The following is a 21,408-nucleotide window of genomic DNA, read 5'->3' as shown; positions in this document are numbered from 1 at the left end:
ATCTGATTGCCAGTTCCTTTAGCATACATTTTGCAATTTTTTAATTCATGCAATAGAGGTGGAATCATAGAAATCTGCTTAATTATAACCATTTGTTATATATTTTTTCTCTCGCAATATATGGGTGGCTTTAGTGAAGAATTCTGATTTCTGTCCCCCCTCTTTTTCTTATAGCATAGAGTACAAACAGCAATTTATCACAAGAAAAGCCAAATTCATGGTCAAAGTTGTTATAACTCAGTGAGAATGGAAGGAACATTATGCAGATGGTCCAAACAGAGCAGATAAATCATTTAGCAGATGTAGCAGTTCAAGGCAGAGTTGTGACCTGTGGGACAGCCATTTCGTTTGATGAAACGGATAGAGATATGTCTAGCAGCCGATTTTCAGATACAGGGAAGCAGAACAGCAACAAGCTAGAATGTACCATTACTTCAAATGTAATAAATATGTTAATTTTATACCAATGTATTATATTGTATTGTATTGCATTGTATTATAATTACATTATATTATTATACTGTATTACAGTGCTGTGTTGAGTTGTATTATGTGTGTTTCTAATATGTGCTGTGTTTTATTATATGTGTTTGCAAATATAGGTTTCCAACCTATGGCAACCCTATCATATTCAAACAAAGTCCAGAAACCTCTGGAGAATCAAACATTGACAACCATGCAGTTGGATTAGTCATCTAGTATCAGGATATAAAAATAGGAAACCCCAACTTCCAATATGATCTGCTAAAATTCACCTTAAAAGCCAGGTAGCCATACCAAGTGAATAGGTTTTTGTGAGGTGGGGTTGAAGAATGACTCCTTCCACCCCTTTCTGCTAGTGAGCTGCAATGTGATGGGCAGAAAGAAGGGCCCCTGTAGAGTCCTGTCACAGCTTCTTATAACACTGTGACTCACTGGCATGAGGATTGGACATGTTGTCCTTCAGCACCCTCTTTGTCAGCACCACATAGCTCCTTCTCTCGGCATGGGTGACTGGCATTTAGGGGCATTCGTGATCATGGCAGTGGTGCCATGATTGTAAATGTTACACGATGCCAGTCATGGTTTATATTGGAAATTTTCACTTTATCCCACAGAACTACCACTACTATAATGCCCTGGAAATCAGGAGCTGCTATTAACCAATAGTATAGTACATTTGAGTGTGTATGAGATAGTATGGATTAGAAGCATCTGCCACTGTTTGGGGGAGGGGGACTTTTTGAAAGTATAAAAAATAAACAAGGATACACGTAATGATCAGACTTGACGAATATCGAAAAAGTAGTATTGTACCACAGCCAAAATCCCTCTCTTTTAAGATCTCTTCAAAGGCTGACAAAAGTAAAATATTTTCTGCCACTAAATAACTTTAACTGCATGATAACAGCCCTTTCTGTACAGATTAGCTCTATGACAAGGAATGCAAATATTTACATTTTAAAAACAGCACAAATTCAAGGCTGTCTGGAAGACATTTCCTGAAACCATGAAGCCTATCCCTATGGAACTTTTTTTTGAGGGTATGTGTGATTGCTCTGCATGTGCTCAGAGGCACTGGTGACTATTTTCAGTGTTCTTATCTTTCCAATGAAATCAGGTTCTTGTGCTTATCCCAACTCACTGAATATGCAAAATAAACAGAGACCAGATGTGAAGGAGGGCAAGGTTCCATAGCTAACAGTACTGGTTTAATGGAAGATGGAATTTCAGCCTGGCTGAGATAAACTGTTATCTCTATTGAAGTACCATGTTCTGCATAACTATTAAAGGTATAAAGGCCAGATAGATCACCAACAATGGTCCTCCCTGGCCTCGCATCGGGAGGCATGGAGACGCACTATCCATGACACTGCAGCCTTCTTCGAAAGCTCACGCCGAACGAGCCTCGAAGAGAAATGACAACGCAGAAAGAACCGCAACCTGCAAACATCACCCAAGGAGACTTTCTGCTGTGCTTTCTGCAACCGGACCTGCTTATCCCGAATTGGCCTTTTTAGTCACCAATGCGCTTGTACAAAGTGCGGGATGAGTCCTTCCTGAATGTTCGTTCGCGAAGCAAAGCCAGAGAGAGGGTAAATGTATAGGAACTCTCTCCTCCTTTCTATCCAGCATTCTAGTTTTATGCCCAAACAGGAGAGTTAACTGAAGTGACCTCGGAGTAGTATTAACCATCAAAGTCTTACAAATTGGCTGTAAGAAAAAGGAAAAAATCCTCTAAAAATTTTACAGCTCAGCACCCTAGCACATGATTTGGAAAATGTGCTCAGATCAGTGTGCATGCCTAGAAGTGTGTGTGTGTGTGTTCACATTGCTGTGTGTATGTATGTGTATGGGATTGATCAGATGCTCAATACTGTTTGTTTATTTTTCATTTCATGAGAAAGTATTCAAACTACCGTATATACTTGTCTACAAGTCAACCTCATGTATAAGTCGAGGGAAGGTTTCAGGGTCAAAATCCTGATATGACCTGTGGATAAGTTGAGGGTAAAACTTAGAGGGCTATAAGGAAGGATGGAAAGGGGGAAATACCACTTCTGTCCCTCCTCCTCATTCTCTGGACCTGTCCCAACTGATTCCTAGGTGCTGGAGGAGAGGTTTTTGTCAGGGATTTGAAGGGTTAAAACACAGCACACAGGGAAATGCTTGATGTGTGTGTGTTTGACTATGAGCATTTCAGCAGAAGGACAAGGTTGATCAACACAGCTGATGCTCATTGGCTCAAGGACACTTTAGTGTCTAGGTGCACATAGCCATGGATGATGAAACCACCTGGCTGAATTGCACAGGGGACACTTGTCATGGTTACACACAGGAACTCACTGGGTTTGGGAGACCACATGGTCTGGAGTCTATATAAACCCAGAGGTTGCAAGTGATAGCTTGTGGGTTTGTAGGAGGAGTTGGTTTGGTATGGTTTGGAGTTTTGGAGATCTATATTTGTATTATAGCACTGTGAATAAAGAGCACTTCGGGAGACTTTGCTTCTCTGGTGGTTTATCAGTAGAAGTCTTGCATCGCTTTGCTGAGTGTCCCCGGAGGTTCCTGCATTGCTTCAGTTTCTGGAAGACATCCAGTTGCTGTTATCTCAACTGCTTTTGGAGCCATGCTTCAGCTTCTAAAATTGCTAGCTCTGTTCAAAAGGTGTGATTTAACCACAGGACTCGTTTGAGTTGCTGACAGTGGTTGTTGGACCCCAGCAGCTGCGCTGACAGTTTTAATATCAGATTGAGAAAGCAAGCAAGTGGATTTAAATGGAGAGTTGTTTCCATAGGAAGCAAGGTCTTGCAAAATGGACTGGAGACAGAAGTAAATGGTTTAAAATGGAGAGTCCCTCCCCCCCCCCCCCCCCCCATAGGAAGCAAGGTCTTGCAAAAAGGACCAGAGAGAGAAGCAAGTGGATTTAAATGGGGAGATTTTTCCATAAGAAGCCAGGTCTTGCAGAAAGAGCAGAAAGAGAAGCAAGTGTGTTTAAATGGGGATATTTTTTCCCATGGGAAGCCAGGTCTTGAAAAAGGGATCAGAAAGAGAAGCAAGTGGATTTAAATTGGGAGATTTTTCCATGGGAAGCCAGGTCTTGCAAAAGGGAGCAGAAGGAGAAGCAAGTGGATTTAAATGGAGCAGTTTTTCCATGGGAAGCCAGCTCTTGCAAAACGGAGCAGAGAAAGAAGCAAGTGGGTTTAAATGGGGAGTTGTTTCCATAGGAAGCCAGGGCTTGCAAAATGGAGCAAGAGAGAAGTAAGTGGATTTAAATGGGGAGTTGTTTCCATAGGAAGCCAGGGCTTGCAAAACGGAGCAAGAGAGAAGTAAGTAGATTTAAATGGAGAGTTTTTCCAATAGGAAGCAAAGGCTTGCAAAATGGAGCAGAGAGAGACGCAAGTACTTTTAAATGGGGAGTTTTTACGATAGGAAGGAAAGGATGGGACTGTAGGGGGAAGGAATTGGTGTCCAATGGAGATTGGGGCATCAGGTTCGCTTGCTTTAGGACCCTTCTAAGAACTACTTACATATTGACCCTTAAATAATTCTACCCAAGAGTTTAGGGGCAATTTTGGGGCATAAATTTCTCTACTTATAGTCGAGAATATACGATAAATGATGAACAAGAATGATCTCCCTGCCTTTAAAAACAGCAGAAATGAAAAAAACAAAACACCGGGGACAATCTCTTAACAATCATTGTGGTCTGGGAAGCTTTTACTATAAAGTAAATAATTCTTCAGAAATTCCTGCTGCCCTTTAGAATACTTCAGGATTTCTCAAGGAAGAAGTTCACATTATAGACTTTGGGCTGGATTACAGATTTAGTCACATGTAGGGTAGATGAATAGAAGTCATGGTTAATTGTATTGATTTCAGTGGATCTGCTCATAAGCATGAATAAATCTAAATCCCACTGTACATGGAGTGCTGTGTGCCTTTAACTGGCTAAATTAATAATGCAGTGTCAGCAACTTGTACCAAATATGAGACTGGCATGTTCAAGAACCACTAGGTCCAAGTGTGGCAGGGAAAATGGATATGGCTCAAATGCTGCTCATGCATTATTTTCTCCTCCTTGTTTTGAGAAAATGATACATTGGCTAACAGTAAACTGAGTTATACTAATAACCATCTGCCATCAAAGGAAATGTGTGTGTCTGTAACAGCAGGAGAAGAGAGAGTAGGCTGGAAGGAAAACCATTGCTGAGGATGTAAAGATAACTGGTATGTTTGGATTCGGCAGTTAGGTGTGTCTCTTTCTATGTCCTGCTCATCTAAGGGCAAAGAGGATGTTTGGATGTAGGGCAAAAGCAATGGGTATTTCCATTAAGTCATAGGAAAAGTATTGAGGTGTGTGTTAAAGCCATTAGAGAATGCAAGACAAACGAAGGACTGTTTATTTTTTGAACATCAGTAAAATTGAAACAATGGTATACACGAAATTGGACTGCCTCCTTTTTGTTCCAGTTAGTCATTACTCATTTGTTTCCATCACTCTACTGCATTGTTTCAGCTATAGATATACAGTGATGGGACTTGCATTTGAGATCACTGGGACTTGTTATTGTTAACTGCCATCAAATCAACCACAATTTATGGCAACTCTTTGAATGAGAATCTTCCAAGACAATCTGTTCTCAACAGCCTGACTCAGGTCTTGCACACAGTGCTGTGGCTTCCTTTACTGAGTCTATCCATCTGTAATGCGATCCTCCTTGTTTCTCTCCGGCTTCTACCTTATCAAGCATTATTATCTTTTCTAGTGAGTCATGTCTTCTCATAATATGCCAGAAGTATGAAAGTCTTAGAGACTGTACAGACCAGTGGTCAATGCCAACATTGGGGCGGAGTGTGGGCATGGTGACCACACACCCCGACTCTGCCCCCATGCCAGTGTGATCTCACATGCCCCACCACACAGCGGGAGGAATCACAACATTTCCTTGGCACAGTGTGTACATGCGCTGCACCAAAGAAGCACCAAAAAGTTGTGGTGCCAGTGGCTATGGCACCCTTTCCGTGGTGCAAATAGGAGCTGCAGTGTGTGGTTGCTGCAGCCCCGATTCGGCCAGGAAAGGGGCAGCATCTTGCCACCCCTTAGGGGCTGTCTGTTTAGTCATCTTGGCTTACAGAGAGATGTCAGGCTTGATTTGCTCCAGGACCCACTATTTATCTTTTTAGCAGTCCATGGTATCTGCAGAACTCTTCTCCAGCACCACCTTTCAAATGAGCTAATTTTCTTCCCATCAGCTTTCTTCAGCTTTCACAAACCTCAATAGAAAAGGGAAATATGATGGCATGGACAATCCTAATTATAGTATTTAATTACATATTTTTACACTTCAGAATCTTGTCTAGTCTTTCATAGGCGCATTACAGACCGCCATAAGGGACGTCCTCAGGACGTCCTAGGTTTAAAAAGGGGCTTCACTTCTTGACACCCCCAAGCCTAATATGTCCTGAGGACATACAAGATGGCGGCACCCTATCTACATGGGGGCTGCCATGATGGCGTCACAAACGTGCAGCCTCCAAATGAGGCAGCACGGACGTGATGCCGTCGCGCCGCGCGAGGGCACTTAGTGCGCCCTTTCGTGTGTGCAGGAAGGAGCTCCGAAACGGAGCTCCTTCCTGGTCTTGCGTCGCTGGCGCAGCCTTTAGATGGCTGCACCCAGTGACACAGAGGAGAAAGGGGCCAAGCGGCCCCTTTCTCCTCTTCCCTGCCGCTGCGGGGTGTCCTTGGGGCTTCCCCGCGGCCTGGAAAGCGGCAGATCGGGGCCTCAGCTGCTGCCGCTCTAGCCACTGAGGCCCCAATCCAGCGGGGAAAGGGGCGGGTGCAGGACTCCGCTTTTCGGCGGTCTGTAACGCGCCATAGATGCCCTTCCAAGTCCTAGCCTTCTGATTTTTTTACTATAGTCTCCATTCTGATTAATGACTGCATCAAGGTATGGAAAAACTTCAACTATTTCTTTGTCTTCACGATCTACTTTAAAGTTATGTAAATCATCTGTGGTCATTGTTTTTTTTTTCTTAATGTTCAGCTGTAAACTTGCCTTTGTACTTTCTTCCTTTACTTTCTTCTGTAATCATTATAGGTCTTTGCTAGGTATGACTAACTTTTAGTATAACGTTCATCGGCCTTAGGTGCAACTAAGCGCAAGACTACAAATATGTACTTGAAAGTAGGGCCTACTGAATGCAGTGATCATTTCTTCCAGGTAAGTTGATATAGGCCTGTTACAGACTGCCAAAATAAAGCTGCTTCGGGTCTCTTTGGAGGTATGCTGTTTAAATGATGCGTGCATCCTAAGAATCCGGAAGCTGCACCAAAGCTGTCTTCCAGTGCTTAGGAATGGAGTGTGGCTTTGGCGCGACCTCCGGACTCTTAGGACCCATGCATCATCTAAACAGCATACTTCCAAAGAGACCCGAAGCAGCTTTATTTTGGCAGTCTGTAACAGGCAATAGGATCTCAACTTCAGCCTGGGTGCTTTTATTCGTGTGACAGGAACCTTATAGGTAGTTTCTGAGCAAGAAATGTAGTGAGTTGACTTAACCAACACACTCAGGTTTATGTTTTGACTTAATCAACACACTCACCCTATGATTTATTAACCTTAGATGTAATATATACCTCAGAACCTAGACATCTGGCTCTTCTTTACCTAAAATGGAAATAAATTGAATCTGATTCAACTGAATTTGCTTGTATACATCACTGTTTACAGTATTTAAACCCAGTCTGTGACTCAAGTCTTGCAGTGTTAAGAATAAACTTTAAAACCACACAGACATTTTGGAAAGCAGCAAAGTCCCACATCTAATATGTGCTGAAAAATTGTTGTCTTAGAGCTTGGATACTTTACAGAGTAATTAACGTATATATTCAACTATAAATCCAAAAATGTATGCCCAAAAATTGACCCTAAAATCCTGGGTCAACTTCTATATAGGTCAATACAGTAATACTGCTTTGAAAGATCCTGAAAGAAGTTCTGCCCTGATGCCCCACTCTCTGTGCCTCAGCAGTGATTTCTGAAAGAGCTGCCCAGGCAAGGAGTGTGTGTGAAAGAGATGATTAACTGTCTTAGTCCGATGTTAAAACCTTTTCTCTCCACCAAACACCCAATTTGACTCCACTTCCTTCCCTTCCCAATCTGATGTTAAAACCTTCTCCTTCAACACCAGGGAAGTTGTGTTAGGTGGTCGGGAGAGGTCCAGAGAAGGAGAAGGAGGGAAGGAAGTGGTATTTCCCCTTTATATCCTTTGTTACATCCTCCTAAGTTTTGCCCTTGACTTATCCATGGGTCATATCAAAAACCATGATTTTGGCCCTAAAACCTTACCTCCTCAACTTATACATGAGGTTGACTTTTACACGAGTATATACAGTAGTTTCAGTTATAGTTTAAAGTGCAAAGAAAGTATATGAGTAAGATACCACTATATGTTCAATTGTATTAAAAACATGTAGGCGGGTTGCAGACCTCCAGTTTGGGGCGGCCTGCACCCGCCCCTTTCCCTGCTGTATCGGGGCCTCAGCTGCCAGACCGGCAGCCTCCGAGGCCCCGATCCACCGCTTTGCAGGCCGTGGGGAAGTGGCAAAAGGCCACTTCCCTGCGGCCTGGAAAGGGGTGTCCTTGGGGCTTCAAGCCCCAAGGACACCCGGCGACGGTGGGGAGGAGGAGAAAGGGGCCACTTGGCCCCTTTCTCCTCTGCGTCACTGGGTGCAGCCATGTAAAGGCTGCGCCCAGCGACGCAAACCCCAAAAGGAGCTCTGTTTCAGAGCTCCTTCTTCCGCCGCAGAAAGGGCGCTCTAGGCGCCCTCGCATGGCGCAAAGATGTCACGTTCGTACCTCCTCGTTTGGAGGCAGCGCAGTCGTGATGTAGTAATGGCGGCCGTGTGGAACGGTCACCACCATTTTGTACAGACTGGGTCCGTATTAGGGTTAGGGGCGTCAGGAAGTGACACCCCTTTCTAACCCTAATACGGACCCAGTCCGTATTTTCAGACCCGTCTGTAACGGGCCATAGCTTTCCTCTTTCTTAAAAGCAATTAAATCACTGCTTTTAGTTACTTAAAGACACCAGCACCAGAATGTAGCATTGTAAGACTAGACAGAATGTTTTAGACATTGGTCATGTTGGTTGGGCCAGAGTTGTAGACTATGGAGCTGTGCAGACAGGCATCTTTGGTCAGCCTGGGGGCGGAGTTGGGGCGTGGCATCTACATGACATTGAGGCGTGGCATCTACATGCGGGTACATGACACATGCCCCAACTCTGCCCCAGGCTGGTATGACACTGCACACTGTATCACATGATGCGTGGCGTCATGACGCTCCTTTCGTGCTGTGTCTAGATCACAGTGCCAAAGGAGCACCGTAAAGTCACAGTGCCAGCGGCTATGACGCTGGTTCCAGGGCACAAAAAAGTGCTACTTTTTGTGGGTCCTTTTTGTGCTGCGAAAAGGCCAGATTGAGGCTGTGGCATACAGCTGCCATGGCTCCAATCTGGTGAAGATGGAGGTGGCTGCAGGCCACTCCTAAGATAAACTAAAGCAGTGGTTCTTCAGCTATCTGATGAAGGGAAATGAAAGAGTTTTTTCTCCCCAATGTTCCAGGGACCAGCACCATATTGCTGCCAGTTGTCTACAACTGCATCTTTCTTTCCTGGAAACTCATTGTGGGCCAGCAGCCAATATCTTACAGACTGGCATTGGTCTATGGGCCACTACTTTGAGTAGCTCTGATCTAGAGAATTACAGTAAAATACAACAACAACAACAACAACATAAAAACTAACAAAAATGCATCATGCAAACTTTAGAAGTATCACTGGCTTCTCCATCAGAAAAAAGATGTTAAAAAACATACAGGAGGAAAAAAATGAAGATGTTAGAGTCATAGGCCTACATTCTGTCTCAGATATTACTCTTGTCAGTTAAAATGGTACTGAGGGATTTCAGTGCAGGCAGAGGCCAGTCCTCTTCTTGACTATGTGAGGACCAGGGACAAAGTGCAATAAAAACAGGTAGTAAAATTTCAACTCCATTACCAACAGAAATTTAACTTTCTTTGATCTGTCTGTCCCTGACCCATGCAAAGCTAACTGCTCCTTTCTTAGGCAGAGAATGTTGAAGTGTCTCTGTACTATTATATCTGGAAAAACATTTAGATGCTGTATAGGTAATACTTGCCAAGTGTAGCCAGTAAAAGGGTTTTACAAGAATTAGAGGTTTCCCATCCCTAGTGCATAAAATTTGATGAGAGAAAAAAAGCTACAGCAATAGAGCTAAGCCTTCCCCCAAATAGGAAGTTTATCTTTCATGGAATATTGTCCTTTGCATTTTCTGTTCATCTGCTACTATTGTCTTCTGGCTGATGTGTTTAGATAGCGTATCAGTCTTTGCTTGTGTCCTAACAAAATAGTTGTTTGTTCAGCAAGACTGCTGTCATTGATCATTTCATCATCCTACCAAAGTGAAGCATTTTAATAATCCATGGAATTCAACAGGATAGCTCTACATTTCCCACACAAAACCAAGGGGTTCAATAGTGCAACTCTCTTCATGTCTATACAATACTAAGGCCCATTGAACAAAATGGGATTCATAAGATGGCAGCTGCAAATGTTTTTAATGTTTCTTGAAGAGCCCCCAAGTTTGGACATTCCTTTGTGCATTGGAGGGGAAAAAGTAATAACATTATCAAATAGAAGTATACCTCAGCTAATGAAGCAGATGTGCTCCTGGACATCACCTCTTTAACAGAAGATTTGGTACAAGAGCCAGAAACAGAATGGAAAGAACAGGGATAGGTTCATTTATCAAAAAAAGAAGAAGAGCAGTTAACATGTTTTGGCAAACTTTTTATCCCAAAGTAACAATATGCACATGTCAAATGTAACAGCCAGGTCAGATAAGCCTTGTATAAATAAATAAAAACATTTTGAATCTTCTAGAGTCAACTTGAAACCTTCTTCCAAAATGCATCCAGGGATGTTTAGGTTTTGTTTTGTTTTGTTTTTCATTCACCAGCCTCCTCTTTTCTTATGATTTCCATTTTTGTGAGCAAAGTTAGAGAACTGCACTTTTTAAACATGCCAGTAGTGGTGCTGGAGAAGAGTCTTGAGAATAGCCCGGATAGCCAAAAAGACAAACATATGGGTCCTTGAACAAATTAAGCCTGAACTCTCCCTGGAGGCCAAGATTATCAAATTGAGGCCACATCATGAGAAGGCATGACTCACTAGAAAAGACAATAATGCTGGGGAAGGTAGAAGGCACTAGACAGAGAGGAAGACACCAGATGGATGGATAGGTTCAATCAGGGAGGCCACGGGCCTGAATCTACAGGACCTAAGCAGAACAGTAGAAGATAAAGATGCTTGGAGATGTCTCATCCATAGGGTCACCATGAGTTGAGGTCAACTCAAGGGCTTTTATCTCAATTTTGCTGTTCACACACAAAATAAAGGATCCTGAAGACAGTTACTGTTTACCTTGCCAGTTGTTATCAGGCACACACAGCCACAGTAGATTCAGTATAGTAGAACACTATTCTTTTCCATCTTAAGCTTTACTGCATTTTTTACTGCAGACATTCTGCTGCAACCTGAGTCTGGTGGCTGCCACACTGCAGAATTAATGCAGTTTGACACTGCTTTAACTGTCATGGCTCTATCCTATGGAATATTGGGATTTGTAGTTTGTGTGGCACCAGAGCTCTCTAGAAGAGGAAGGCTAAATAGTACACAAATCCTAGAATTCCATAGCAATGAGCCATGGCAGTTAAGAGTGGTGTCCAACTGCACTCATTCTGCAGTGTAGATGCAGCCTCTGAAAACCTGTGTTTCTCCAGCCCTCCTTCACCATCCCCCTGTTGCCAATGCTGCCAAAACCTTTCAGCTAGAGAGAGTACAAGGAGCAAAAGGGGGGCTGAGCAGATACAAAAAGGCTTTGTAAAAATGAGCTTCTTTTTAGAGGCTTTATTGACTAAAGTATTTTGGTATGTGTCATTAAAAGGGATGTCTAAATTTTGGTTGCTAGAAATGTCCATTCTTCCTCCTTATTTATACATTTATCTATTGAACTTTCTATGGGGGGGGGGGGATTCATACTATCTCAAACATATTCCTCCCGTTTGATTTTGGCTGCCTTTTCAAAAGAGTCATAGTACTTGATCTCTAATAGATTCAGTCCTTGGTTCCTTGCTGGTGTTTTGTAATGTCTAGAATCCCATTAAGAGATTTCAGGAAGTCAAAGGGACAATAATTCAAGCCACATAAGACAGCCCAGATCATACTGGAGATAGAGAGGCTGAGATAAATCTGGCTTGGCTGGTTGCAGTTGATGCACTTTCCTTTTCTGATAAACAGAGCTGTCTCTTGCTTGAGAATTTTTATGGATATTTTCTGGAAGATGTTTATCACACTTCTGTTTTCAGTGACAAAAACCTAGTTCCTACTGAAGTAAGAATGTAAAGATCTGAAGCATTTTCAGCCCAGATGCCTCACTTGTGAGGTAGTTCAATGACAATTTCCTGCCTATTTGTTGTATCTTCTGACAACTTTATGATCAAAAACAAATGACAAATAAATCTCACTTGGTGATGAGACAGCACCCTCCACTGCACCTGAAGCAAGCAGACTCCCTTAGAGGGTACAGGACTCACACACTTCTTTCCTGCAACACCTTGGTGCCGTCCTAAACCTCTGGATTTGTTGCTTGAAGCAGCTGCCTTGCTCTTCCTAATGGTAGGGTTGATCCTGTTTACTTGTGTGTGTAGGCTGTTGCCACCTCATCTGTGGAAACACACCTAAGCCGTCTGCCTCTTCAGTTTGTTCACCTGTGAGTGGCAGCCCAAGGTATCTGTGCTTTTAGTAGCTATTTGTGACAAATATGATGGGGAACTGTCACCTTTTTCTTTAGAAGAAGCATGGCAAGACTCAAGGTGGTATGAAACATAAAAGGCATCTGGTCATCTGCTTGGTATTGGGAATAGCTTTTGTGGACTTTTGCTTGTAGAACTCATATCCTCTAACTGTCCCAGTTAGGCAGGGAAAGTCTCAATCAATCCTCTGTCATCCCACTTTCAGCTGCTTTTAAAATGTCCCAGTGACTCTCCTCCTTCTACTTTCCCCATTTATCACCAGCTTACTTCAATTGCTGCAAATGAAGTTCAAAGTGAAAAAGTTTGCACCTGATTAATTGGGGGGGGGGGAGGAGGAGGCAGAACCTTGCACTTTCTTGTAGACTCAGGCAAAAGGAAACTGCTGCATCCTTACCTAGTTTATCTGTTCTTCCTCAATAATGTTTGCTATCTTTACCACATTCTGATGTTGCTTGGCCACATCTGTCCCGGTTTTCACCAGTGAAATGTTGAGGAGTATGATATCTGACATGTTTTACTCAGTGGAGGTTCTCACAGTGAGGGTAAGGACAGGAGCAAAGTGGATTGCTCCTGTCCTTATCCTGTCCCATTCATGCGGTCAGGGCAAACATTATCACACCTTGAGTGCTTCTCCATTCTTCTCCCTTCAGTGAAATGTAATGGACACATCATTTGATATTAACGGAAACTCAGTGCAATGGACACATCATTTGGTATTAATGGAAACTCCTATTAATACCAAATGACGGATCCATTACACTTCACTGACGGGAAAATGGGAGAAACATGTGGGGCGTGATAATCTTTGCCCTGATCACACAAATGGTACGGGATAAGGACAGGAGCAGAACAATCCACTTTGCTCCTGTCCTTACCCTCAGTATGAATTTTTAAAACATGCATAGCTAATAGTTGTGGATCTCAAAATCCCGAATTAGATTCACATTAGATATTTCTCATTTTTCTCAGTCATGAAAGGGATCAATCTTTAGCTACAGACTCATGGAGAAATATTCTATGGATGCTGTGATACCACTCCATGTTTCTGAAGGATAAAAGCTGGGGAAGGGATGAAGAGGACTGGTTTCTTGAAAAGTTGTTTTCCTATGTCAGCACTTGTGTGTCTGTGTGCCTTTACGTCACCTGTTGACTTATGGTGGCCCCATGAATTCCATAGCATTTTCTTAGGCAAGGAACACTCAGAGGTGGTTTTGCATGTTCCTTCCTCTGGAACACAGCTTACAGCATGTGGGTTAGGGCTACTTAAGAATAATATGTTATGATTTATTTGGTGAAACAAAATAATTCAGACATTAAATCAGAAATTAGATTGTTATGTCTAGTTTAGGACTAGCTGATTGCTGCAACAGAGATGAGATTAGCAATAGTTCTCTATGTATTTCTTAGAATATAGTATTACTACATATCTGAAGCTGGTTGAGAGGAATGGGACAGGGGGAGGAAAGAGAAGAGAAGAGAAGTTATTTACAGCCATGTCAGATTACATTTTTGCAGGAAACAAGTTGTGATGAGAATAAAATGGCTATCCTTCAAAGTCAGAAGAATGATCACTTCATCATTATTTTCTTGATATGATTGTTCCTCTTCGGTAAAGTGCTGAAACCAAGGGGTTACCAGGTTTTCAAATATTCTTATTGTAATAAAAGGAGACAGTTTGATATTGAAAACTGACATTTTCTCGGAAGGAGAATTTTTCATATTAAAGGGCTGGACTGAGTGCAGATTAAGACATGCCAAAGCCCTTAAAGAGCATATCATCTCCCCAAATTAATAATTTTAAATCTTTAAATTTTTTTTGTCTTTTACAGCTCTCATAAGCTGAGATCCTAAAGTGCAATTCATGCTATTTGTGCATTATCCTGCACTGATTCAGGGCACATTAGGCAACCATTTTGCTGAAGCTAAGCATAAATGTGTTTCTTCCTTACTTGGATGGGAAATTACCACAGAACTCGATTTATGCTCACTTTTTGAATTATAAATATTTATAAACAGTTTACATTTGAAGATTACATTTAAAGCCATGTACCATAATAAAACACGTAATATGAAACAATAAATTAAGCCAATATGCAATATTTACACTATCCATTCAAGGACCTACGTGGTGGAATCATATTGGAAAGGCTTGCAAAAAATCAAATTTAATTTAAACTCCCAAGATGAAGGAATCATAGGATTATTGAGCTGTAGAGCTGGAAGGGATCCCTAAACTAATCTAGACTTCAAACCCTGCCCCAATGCAGGGATTCACATGTCGACTGACAGAGGGCTAACCAGTCTCTGTTTAAAAACATCCCATTAATGGGGGGGGGGGGCACCAGTTTCCAAGGCAACAGCTCTTACTATTAGGATAGTCTTCCTAATGTTCATTGGGAATATTCTTTCTTGTACTTCAACTACCTTGAGCCCTAGTTTCTGTAGCAGCAGGAAACCAGCTTGCTCCACCTCCCACGTTGCAGTCCTATTATACTACATCTGTCTTCAGGCTAAAAGTATTCAGCTTCTTCCATTATAAACTGTGATGTCCAAAATGGGACCCAGAAAGATTGGATATATGTACTTTACTAAGAAACATATTGTCTCTTTTCTGTAAAATATAATAGGCTTTCCAACACTTTCATTATTTCATATTACTATGTATTTGCTTAATATACTGAATTCATCTAAGGTGTCCTTTTCAGCATAAATCTAATTCATAAGAACATTAAGCAGGGCCATGCAAAATCTACCCGAAGGCATATCTAGTCCATCATTCTGTTCATAGTGATCATATAAGGGAACAGCAATAGCATTTACACTTTTGTACCACTTCATAGTGAACTAGGCACTCTCTAAGCGGTTTATAATCTGTAAGACAATTACAAAGGGAAGTCCACAAGAATTCATATTGTGAAATAGCACCCCCTTTCATGTTGCCAAGCAGTTGGTATGTAGAAACACATCACTTCTGAACCTGGAGGTAATCTACAGCCATAACAAAAAGTAGCTGGGGGATTCCATGCCAGCGGAACAGTGTATCTATGCTAGGTTTCAGTCTAAACTGTAAGGAAGCTATCCAATGTGCTGAACTCCACATCCCATAATGCATTATACTCTTCTAGATGTAATCTTCAGCATGGTAAGTGCAGGGGTTAAAAAAAAAACTACTAGAGATTCGTGACCTAAAGAAACTATAAGCATCTTTATTGACAATTCAGTTTGCTAACATTGTGATAAAACTTACAGTCAATTTTAAATGGTCATAAAAAGAAAAAAGGAATACAAATATTTTACAAGTTCATAAAACAATCATAAAAAAGATCAGCTACAATAAACTGGCTGATTTGCCTCTTCTAATCCACCTGGCACTGTTATGAGATGCAAACTGAAGCTAATACTGTTATGAGAAGCAGTACAAATCTATCCAAGAACATACTTGACTCTGTTAGAGTTAACAAAATGGTGACTGATTTCTCTCAAAGGCTGGAAAGCAGAATTCAACCCTTTCTCTCTGTGTTATTCATTAAAAAGATGAAATGCTTTCATGCACCACGATCTGCACTTTATATGACATTATTTATGCAATAAATAGTTCTGCATTTAAACATCTAGGCCACAACTCAAAAACAACAAGTTCAAGTTATTTGTTGGCTTAGTAATACTTAAAAGAGACAACGGGTGGCAGCTATTGCCCATCCAGAAATTGTTGACTTCAACTCCCATCAGCCCTAACTAGTATAACCAATGGTGAGTGAACACAGGAGCTGCAACCTAGAATCTAGATGTAGAATTTAAAAGACCCATTTAGTAGATCCATTAAAACTGGTATGGCACATAATTAGTCATGAGGAATATGTCCCATTCATTCACTGAATCTTTAGGTATGACTAAGCCAGGATCAGCTCATAGTTTCTAGGGAGGAGTCATGTTAGTCAGAAAAACCAACAAACTTTAAAGACTAATAAATTAATTAAGGAAGAGTATTTTGTACACTGGAGTATTTCCTTAGGGGTGTTTTGTATGTGTGTGAGTGTGCACAAACACCACGCATCCATACATACAGACAAGGTTAAATGGTAATGAAAACTTTACATAATTCAACCGAAGGATGCCAAATGAGCATAAACATGTCAGTGGTTCTGGTAGAACTGGAAAACGAAAGCTGGGAACATTTAAATAGACCAAAAATTTAAAAACCCAAAGATCTTCTTGTGATTGTTTATTCAGCTGTTAAGTTACCTAATGTTTGCCTCATTTTAGAAAAATATTGATATGCAGATGAAAAGTTCTTATTATTGCTGTTTTCCTCTGCATTTAAAGCTTACTTGGCTCACAGTATTGCTCCTCTTCCAGTCAGCATTAGGGTTGCCTGTTCACTAGAAAAACAAAACAAAAAACATCCTAGCCAATTGCCTGGATCAGCAGAAATCCAGTGAAGCTTTTTGGCAACATGCAGATCAACCATGAGTTTTCTGCTAATGTCTGTAGCTCAAACTACTTCCAAAGGCACAGGAGCATGGCTAGTGGGCCCTTGGTATCCACTGTGGTTTGCTTCCAGGATCCCCCTGGATACCAAAATCCATGGATGCTCCAGTCCCATTATATACAGTACAATGGAATTGTAAATTGGCATCCTTTATATAAAAAGGCAAAATCAAGGTTTGATTTTTGGAAGTTTGGTGAGACTAAATTATTGTTTGGTCAAGAGTTCTGTCAATATTAGTTATTCTTACAAATATTGGAAAAAGTGATAATTATATACTTGGTAAGCACTACTATCTATAAAAGTAGGCAGCATATATATATTTGCTCTTTCTGTTTACAATTATATATGTGGCTAAGTGACAACACATGTGACTAAATTCCTACAAAGAAGGCAATTTGTTCACAACACACACCCTATGCACTAGCTTTATCACGTTAGGATCTAGTGATTTCCATGAAATAATAAGTGAAACAGCCTTTAAGACAGGAGTGTGAGAAGTGTCATGGGGTCATTTTTGCCATGTTTGGAGGCCATTTTGGGACAAAATGAGACATTAATAAGGAAATAATCAGGAAATGAATTCTGGCCACTTTCTGTTGTTACCTCTTGGTCTCCCAGAGTTGCCCACTCCTGCCTTGTGAGGTCTCTACATAATAACATAACAATCTACATAACAATGAGTTCATAAATCTCCCCAAACCCATATAATACATCATAATTATGGAAACTGCACTTTAAATGGTATTAATAGTAAAATATACATACAGTACTTAAATGTTATCATCCACGGCAATAATAGTGAGCACATTTAGCTGGACAATGTGTTTGGTTTTCCCCATATTTCAAGAAACTGGAAGGGCCACTGGCATCAATAGTTGCACCTCAGTCAAACTACTAACTGCTGAATAGCATAAAAACATTTAGGTGAAAAGCTGTGTTTTTGTGCATTTGCATGGATGCCATTCTTTAAGAGTGTTGATACATGCCCTCCAAGTCAGTGGTTCTCAAACTTTTATATCTTACATTCTGTCTAAAAAAATGTGGTCCCCCCCTCCCATGATAAAAACAAAAAGCCCACTTTTCTCAGGACATTTATATGTGTGCAGGCACACTGACAGATAAATAGATATTCTGTTACTCTATCATTTACGGTCAGTTTTAAGGGCATTAAACCTTGCAGTTGTATTGTTGGTAATAAACACAAGCAAACAAAAATATAATTCCAAGTGGAGTTAAATATTATAATAGTGTTAATACTGTTTAAAGGCCACAAATAGCTAATCTAAAGATTAATTCAAAAATACCTTACAATTATTTCATAATGGGTTTATTAAATGCTACAAAACAGTGAGTTTTGAGGTTAAAACGATATGAGCAAGTATATCATGGTGCAAAAATTCTGCTGCATGGTGAGGTACATGAGAGATCAAATCCATCAGGACTATCTCTTTATTCTTGATGAATTAATGTGCAGCAGTTCCTAGTGGATTATTTTTAATAGAGAGATCCCACAGAAGTGCAGAGAGAAGTGAGTTCAACTCTGATCAGCGAGGGCTTACTCCGTAGTAAGTATTTTGAAATTGCACCCTCAGTGATTCTCTCCTCAAGACTATACATTAGCATCACTCCACTGGAACTAATGAAAACAGTGATTCAAAATTTTAAAGGCACTTTACGGACTGAAGTCTTATTGCTGGGGCAATCCAAGACAGATGGTAGCTGAGAAGCAGAATCAAGATTCTGTACCACTACCACCATGAGCAAACTGTAATATTAACATTTTGATAACTGGATATCTCCAGGGCTGAACAGTCTGCCAAGAATCCCCACAAATGAAAAACAACCACTACCTAGAAGTGGTTAGAAGTCTATGCCTAGTTTTGAAATACACATAATTATTTAATTATAATTTTTGGAGCAATGACAAGCAGTGCAAGGAATCCTACAATCTTTTAAAAGATGAATTCTTACTCCTGAATGTTTCCAGGAGTGGAAATTCACCTTTTGTCAGCATGGCGGGGGGGGGGGGGGAAGGCTGGTGTTTACAAAAGCAATTTTACAGGGCACACGCAGCCTCAGGGCTCACCTGGGCCATTCTTTACATAAAGGATTTTCAAGGCTAGTTCTATAAGCATTTCCATTCAGACTCAGTATGGCTCAGAACAAAAATAGTAATTTTTGTTTGTTTGTTGTTATGAACCTTCAGATCAACTCTGACTTATGGCAATCATATCCTAGGGTTTTCTTGGCAAGATTTGTTCACCTAGTGGGCTTCCATTACTGTGCAGGGATTGAAGCCCTGGTCTGCCAAGGCCCTAGTCCAACACTCAAACCACTACACTATGCTGGCTCTCTTATTAGTACTGGCAATAAGTTTAAACCTGTGTTTAAGTATTATTTTTGAAATAGATCTCTGTTGGAGATGCACACACAAAATGTGAATGCTCCTGGCAGTTCACATCATGTGTGTCGTAAGCTTATTCTCTCTCTCAATCTGTTATTCATACAGACAATGACAATGGGACCAGCCCGTATTTTATGACCTACTATACCAGGCTCAGTTATGTCTCAACCAGAATATTTACAAAAGCAGAACTACAGGCTCCTTTGAAGAAACATAAAGGTGAAGGCTGCGACCCCCACTCTTTCATATCTACAACTACAAAGGTCATCTATGATAGCTAGTGCTCTGTGAACAGAAGGATACTTTCCCTGCCATAGGGCAGTAAGTGTAACCTCTTGTTACTGGTAGGAAATCATATCTGAGAAAAAGAGTGATACTCTTATTTATATTATAGATGACAAAAATCTAAAAAAAGGAGGCAGTTTACTAAGTATAGTACTACTCTTTAAAAGTTGGGGGTAAGGAAAAATGCTATACTCGAGCACTCAGAATAAGATGCCAGAAGGGCGGGGGGGGGGGGGGGACACAAAAATTTGAATCGGATACAAATTAAGCAAATTTGCTGGGAATTCCACTCCAAAAAAGTAACTGCCAAACTCTGCAAAAGTGTATTATTATCTTCTATTTTTTCAGCCCCGATAGCATGTTTGTCTTTGCTTACTTAAGAACTACCTGGTTTGTGTTTGTCTGTGTTCATTAATTTTCTCCCATCTCTACAGATAACATTCTTACTAATTTTTGCTTGTTTTTCCTTCTGTGACATGAAGCAACATGCCTGATGTATCACAATACGAACTCTTTATCCAAGATGGGATTATATAGGTTAGACTAGCAGACTTCCCTGCCTCCCTGCCCCCCCAAACCCCCCAAAGAAAAAGTTACAGTGATTTATAGATCTAGATGGCTTCGTCCCCAACAACAGTCATAGAATACTATATACACTGAGAATTATTACTCAGGCTCTCAGGGTCATACATGGCTATTTCATTTTACAATACTGGAAGATGATCTGGAAGTGCTCATTCTGGGTTTAAGTGCTTTGACAAGGCTCTTAATGCTTCTTGCGGGGATTTTTTTGTGTTAAATAGTTATGAGCACTGTGGCTAATTGTAACTCGAACAGACTGTAAGTGATCTGAATTTTGTGCAACCCCCAAGTCCATCCCCTCCCCACCAAAATTTGCTGTCCTTACTATAACAGTCCTTTGTCATCCATACACTGGGGGAAAATAACCGTGAGAACTAAGAGTAAAGTTTCTTCCTTAAGATGAGCTGTACTTGTTGCTGGAGCGGAAATTGTCATATCCATGATCATTGGCTCTGAACTTTAAGCAGGACTGTTTTTCTTCCAGGGAGAGCATATCTTTGGATTGGCACCAACAACATAGGCATGACTGTTGAAAGAGAAGATAATTTGTATTAGAAGGATTAAAGCATAACAGTAAAACTCAGAATTATTGTTACCTGTTTCAGGGAGTGAATCCAGAACCATTTTCAGTTCATTAGAAGGAAGATATCTATGGTCATGGTCTGTTTCATTAGTTTTCAAAGTATGAATCAGAAAAACTGCAGAACCATATGCCAACTGCTAGAAGGTGGGGGACATATTTTTTTTCTAATATCCTAACTTGAACTTTATTATCTCATAAGACTGCATTAATTAAGTATGTCTTAATAGGGCTGTATTCAGTAAACGATCTACTTTGGTTGACAAAACTGAGGAATCAAAAAGAAAATCATTGTACCTTACATTGCTTTCTCTAACACATGGACCTCAAGGGTGCACCTGGATCTTATGGTTATATCCACATACTGTAAGCAGCCTGAGTGTTAGTCCTTATAACAAGGACCTGAGGGTTGTGTCTAGTCCACAATTTCTTTCATGGTCAGTTATGCAAAACCATGCAGGCAAAGAAGGGCACAGTTCAGATGACCTACTTGCTAGATTCTGTCTCAGAAGCTTTTAGGTCTTTAAAGAGATCTTAGGCCCATTACAAACGGGCCATTTTGTGCATGCGGAGCGCGCACTAGGGTTAGGAAGGGGCAGTGCTTCCGCAACCCCCTAACCCTAGTGTGCCCTCTGCACACACAAAATGGCGGTGGCCGTGTGGAACGGCCGCCGCCATGAGGACGTCA

The 21,408-nt window shown here is 41.0% G+C and overlaps 1 protein-coding gene across 1 annotated transcript in view; it reads right to left on the bottom strand.

The window, feature by feature from the left end:
- Positions 1 to 14,432: 14,432 nt before the first annotated feature.
- EDNRB (endothelin receptor type B) overlaps positions 14,433 to 21,408 on the bottom strand; it is a 29,220-nt gene continuing 22,244 nt past the window's right edge. Inside the window, exon 7 of the mRNA XM_089508398.1 lies at positions 14,433 to 20,666. Within this exon, the coding sequence (XP_089364524.1) occupies positions 20,535 to 20,666 (132 nt within the window). The 3' untranslated portion in view covers positions 14,433 to 20,534. The remainder of the gene's footprint in view (positions 20,667 to 21,408) is intronic.

This window comes from Sceloporus occidentalis, unplaced genomic scaffold (genome assembly GCF_023333645.1).
Source record: "Sceloporus occidentalis isolate IW3139 unplaced genomic scaffold, rSceOcc1.0.p SCAF_2, whole genome shotgun sequence".
Lineage (NCBI taxonomy): Eukaryota > Metazoa > Chordata > Lepidosauria > Squamata > Phrynosomatidae > Sceloporus > Sceloporus occidentalis.
This window is presented reverse-complemented; position numbering and strand designations above follow the sequence as displayed.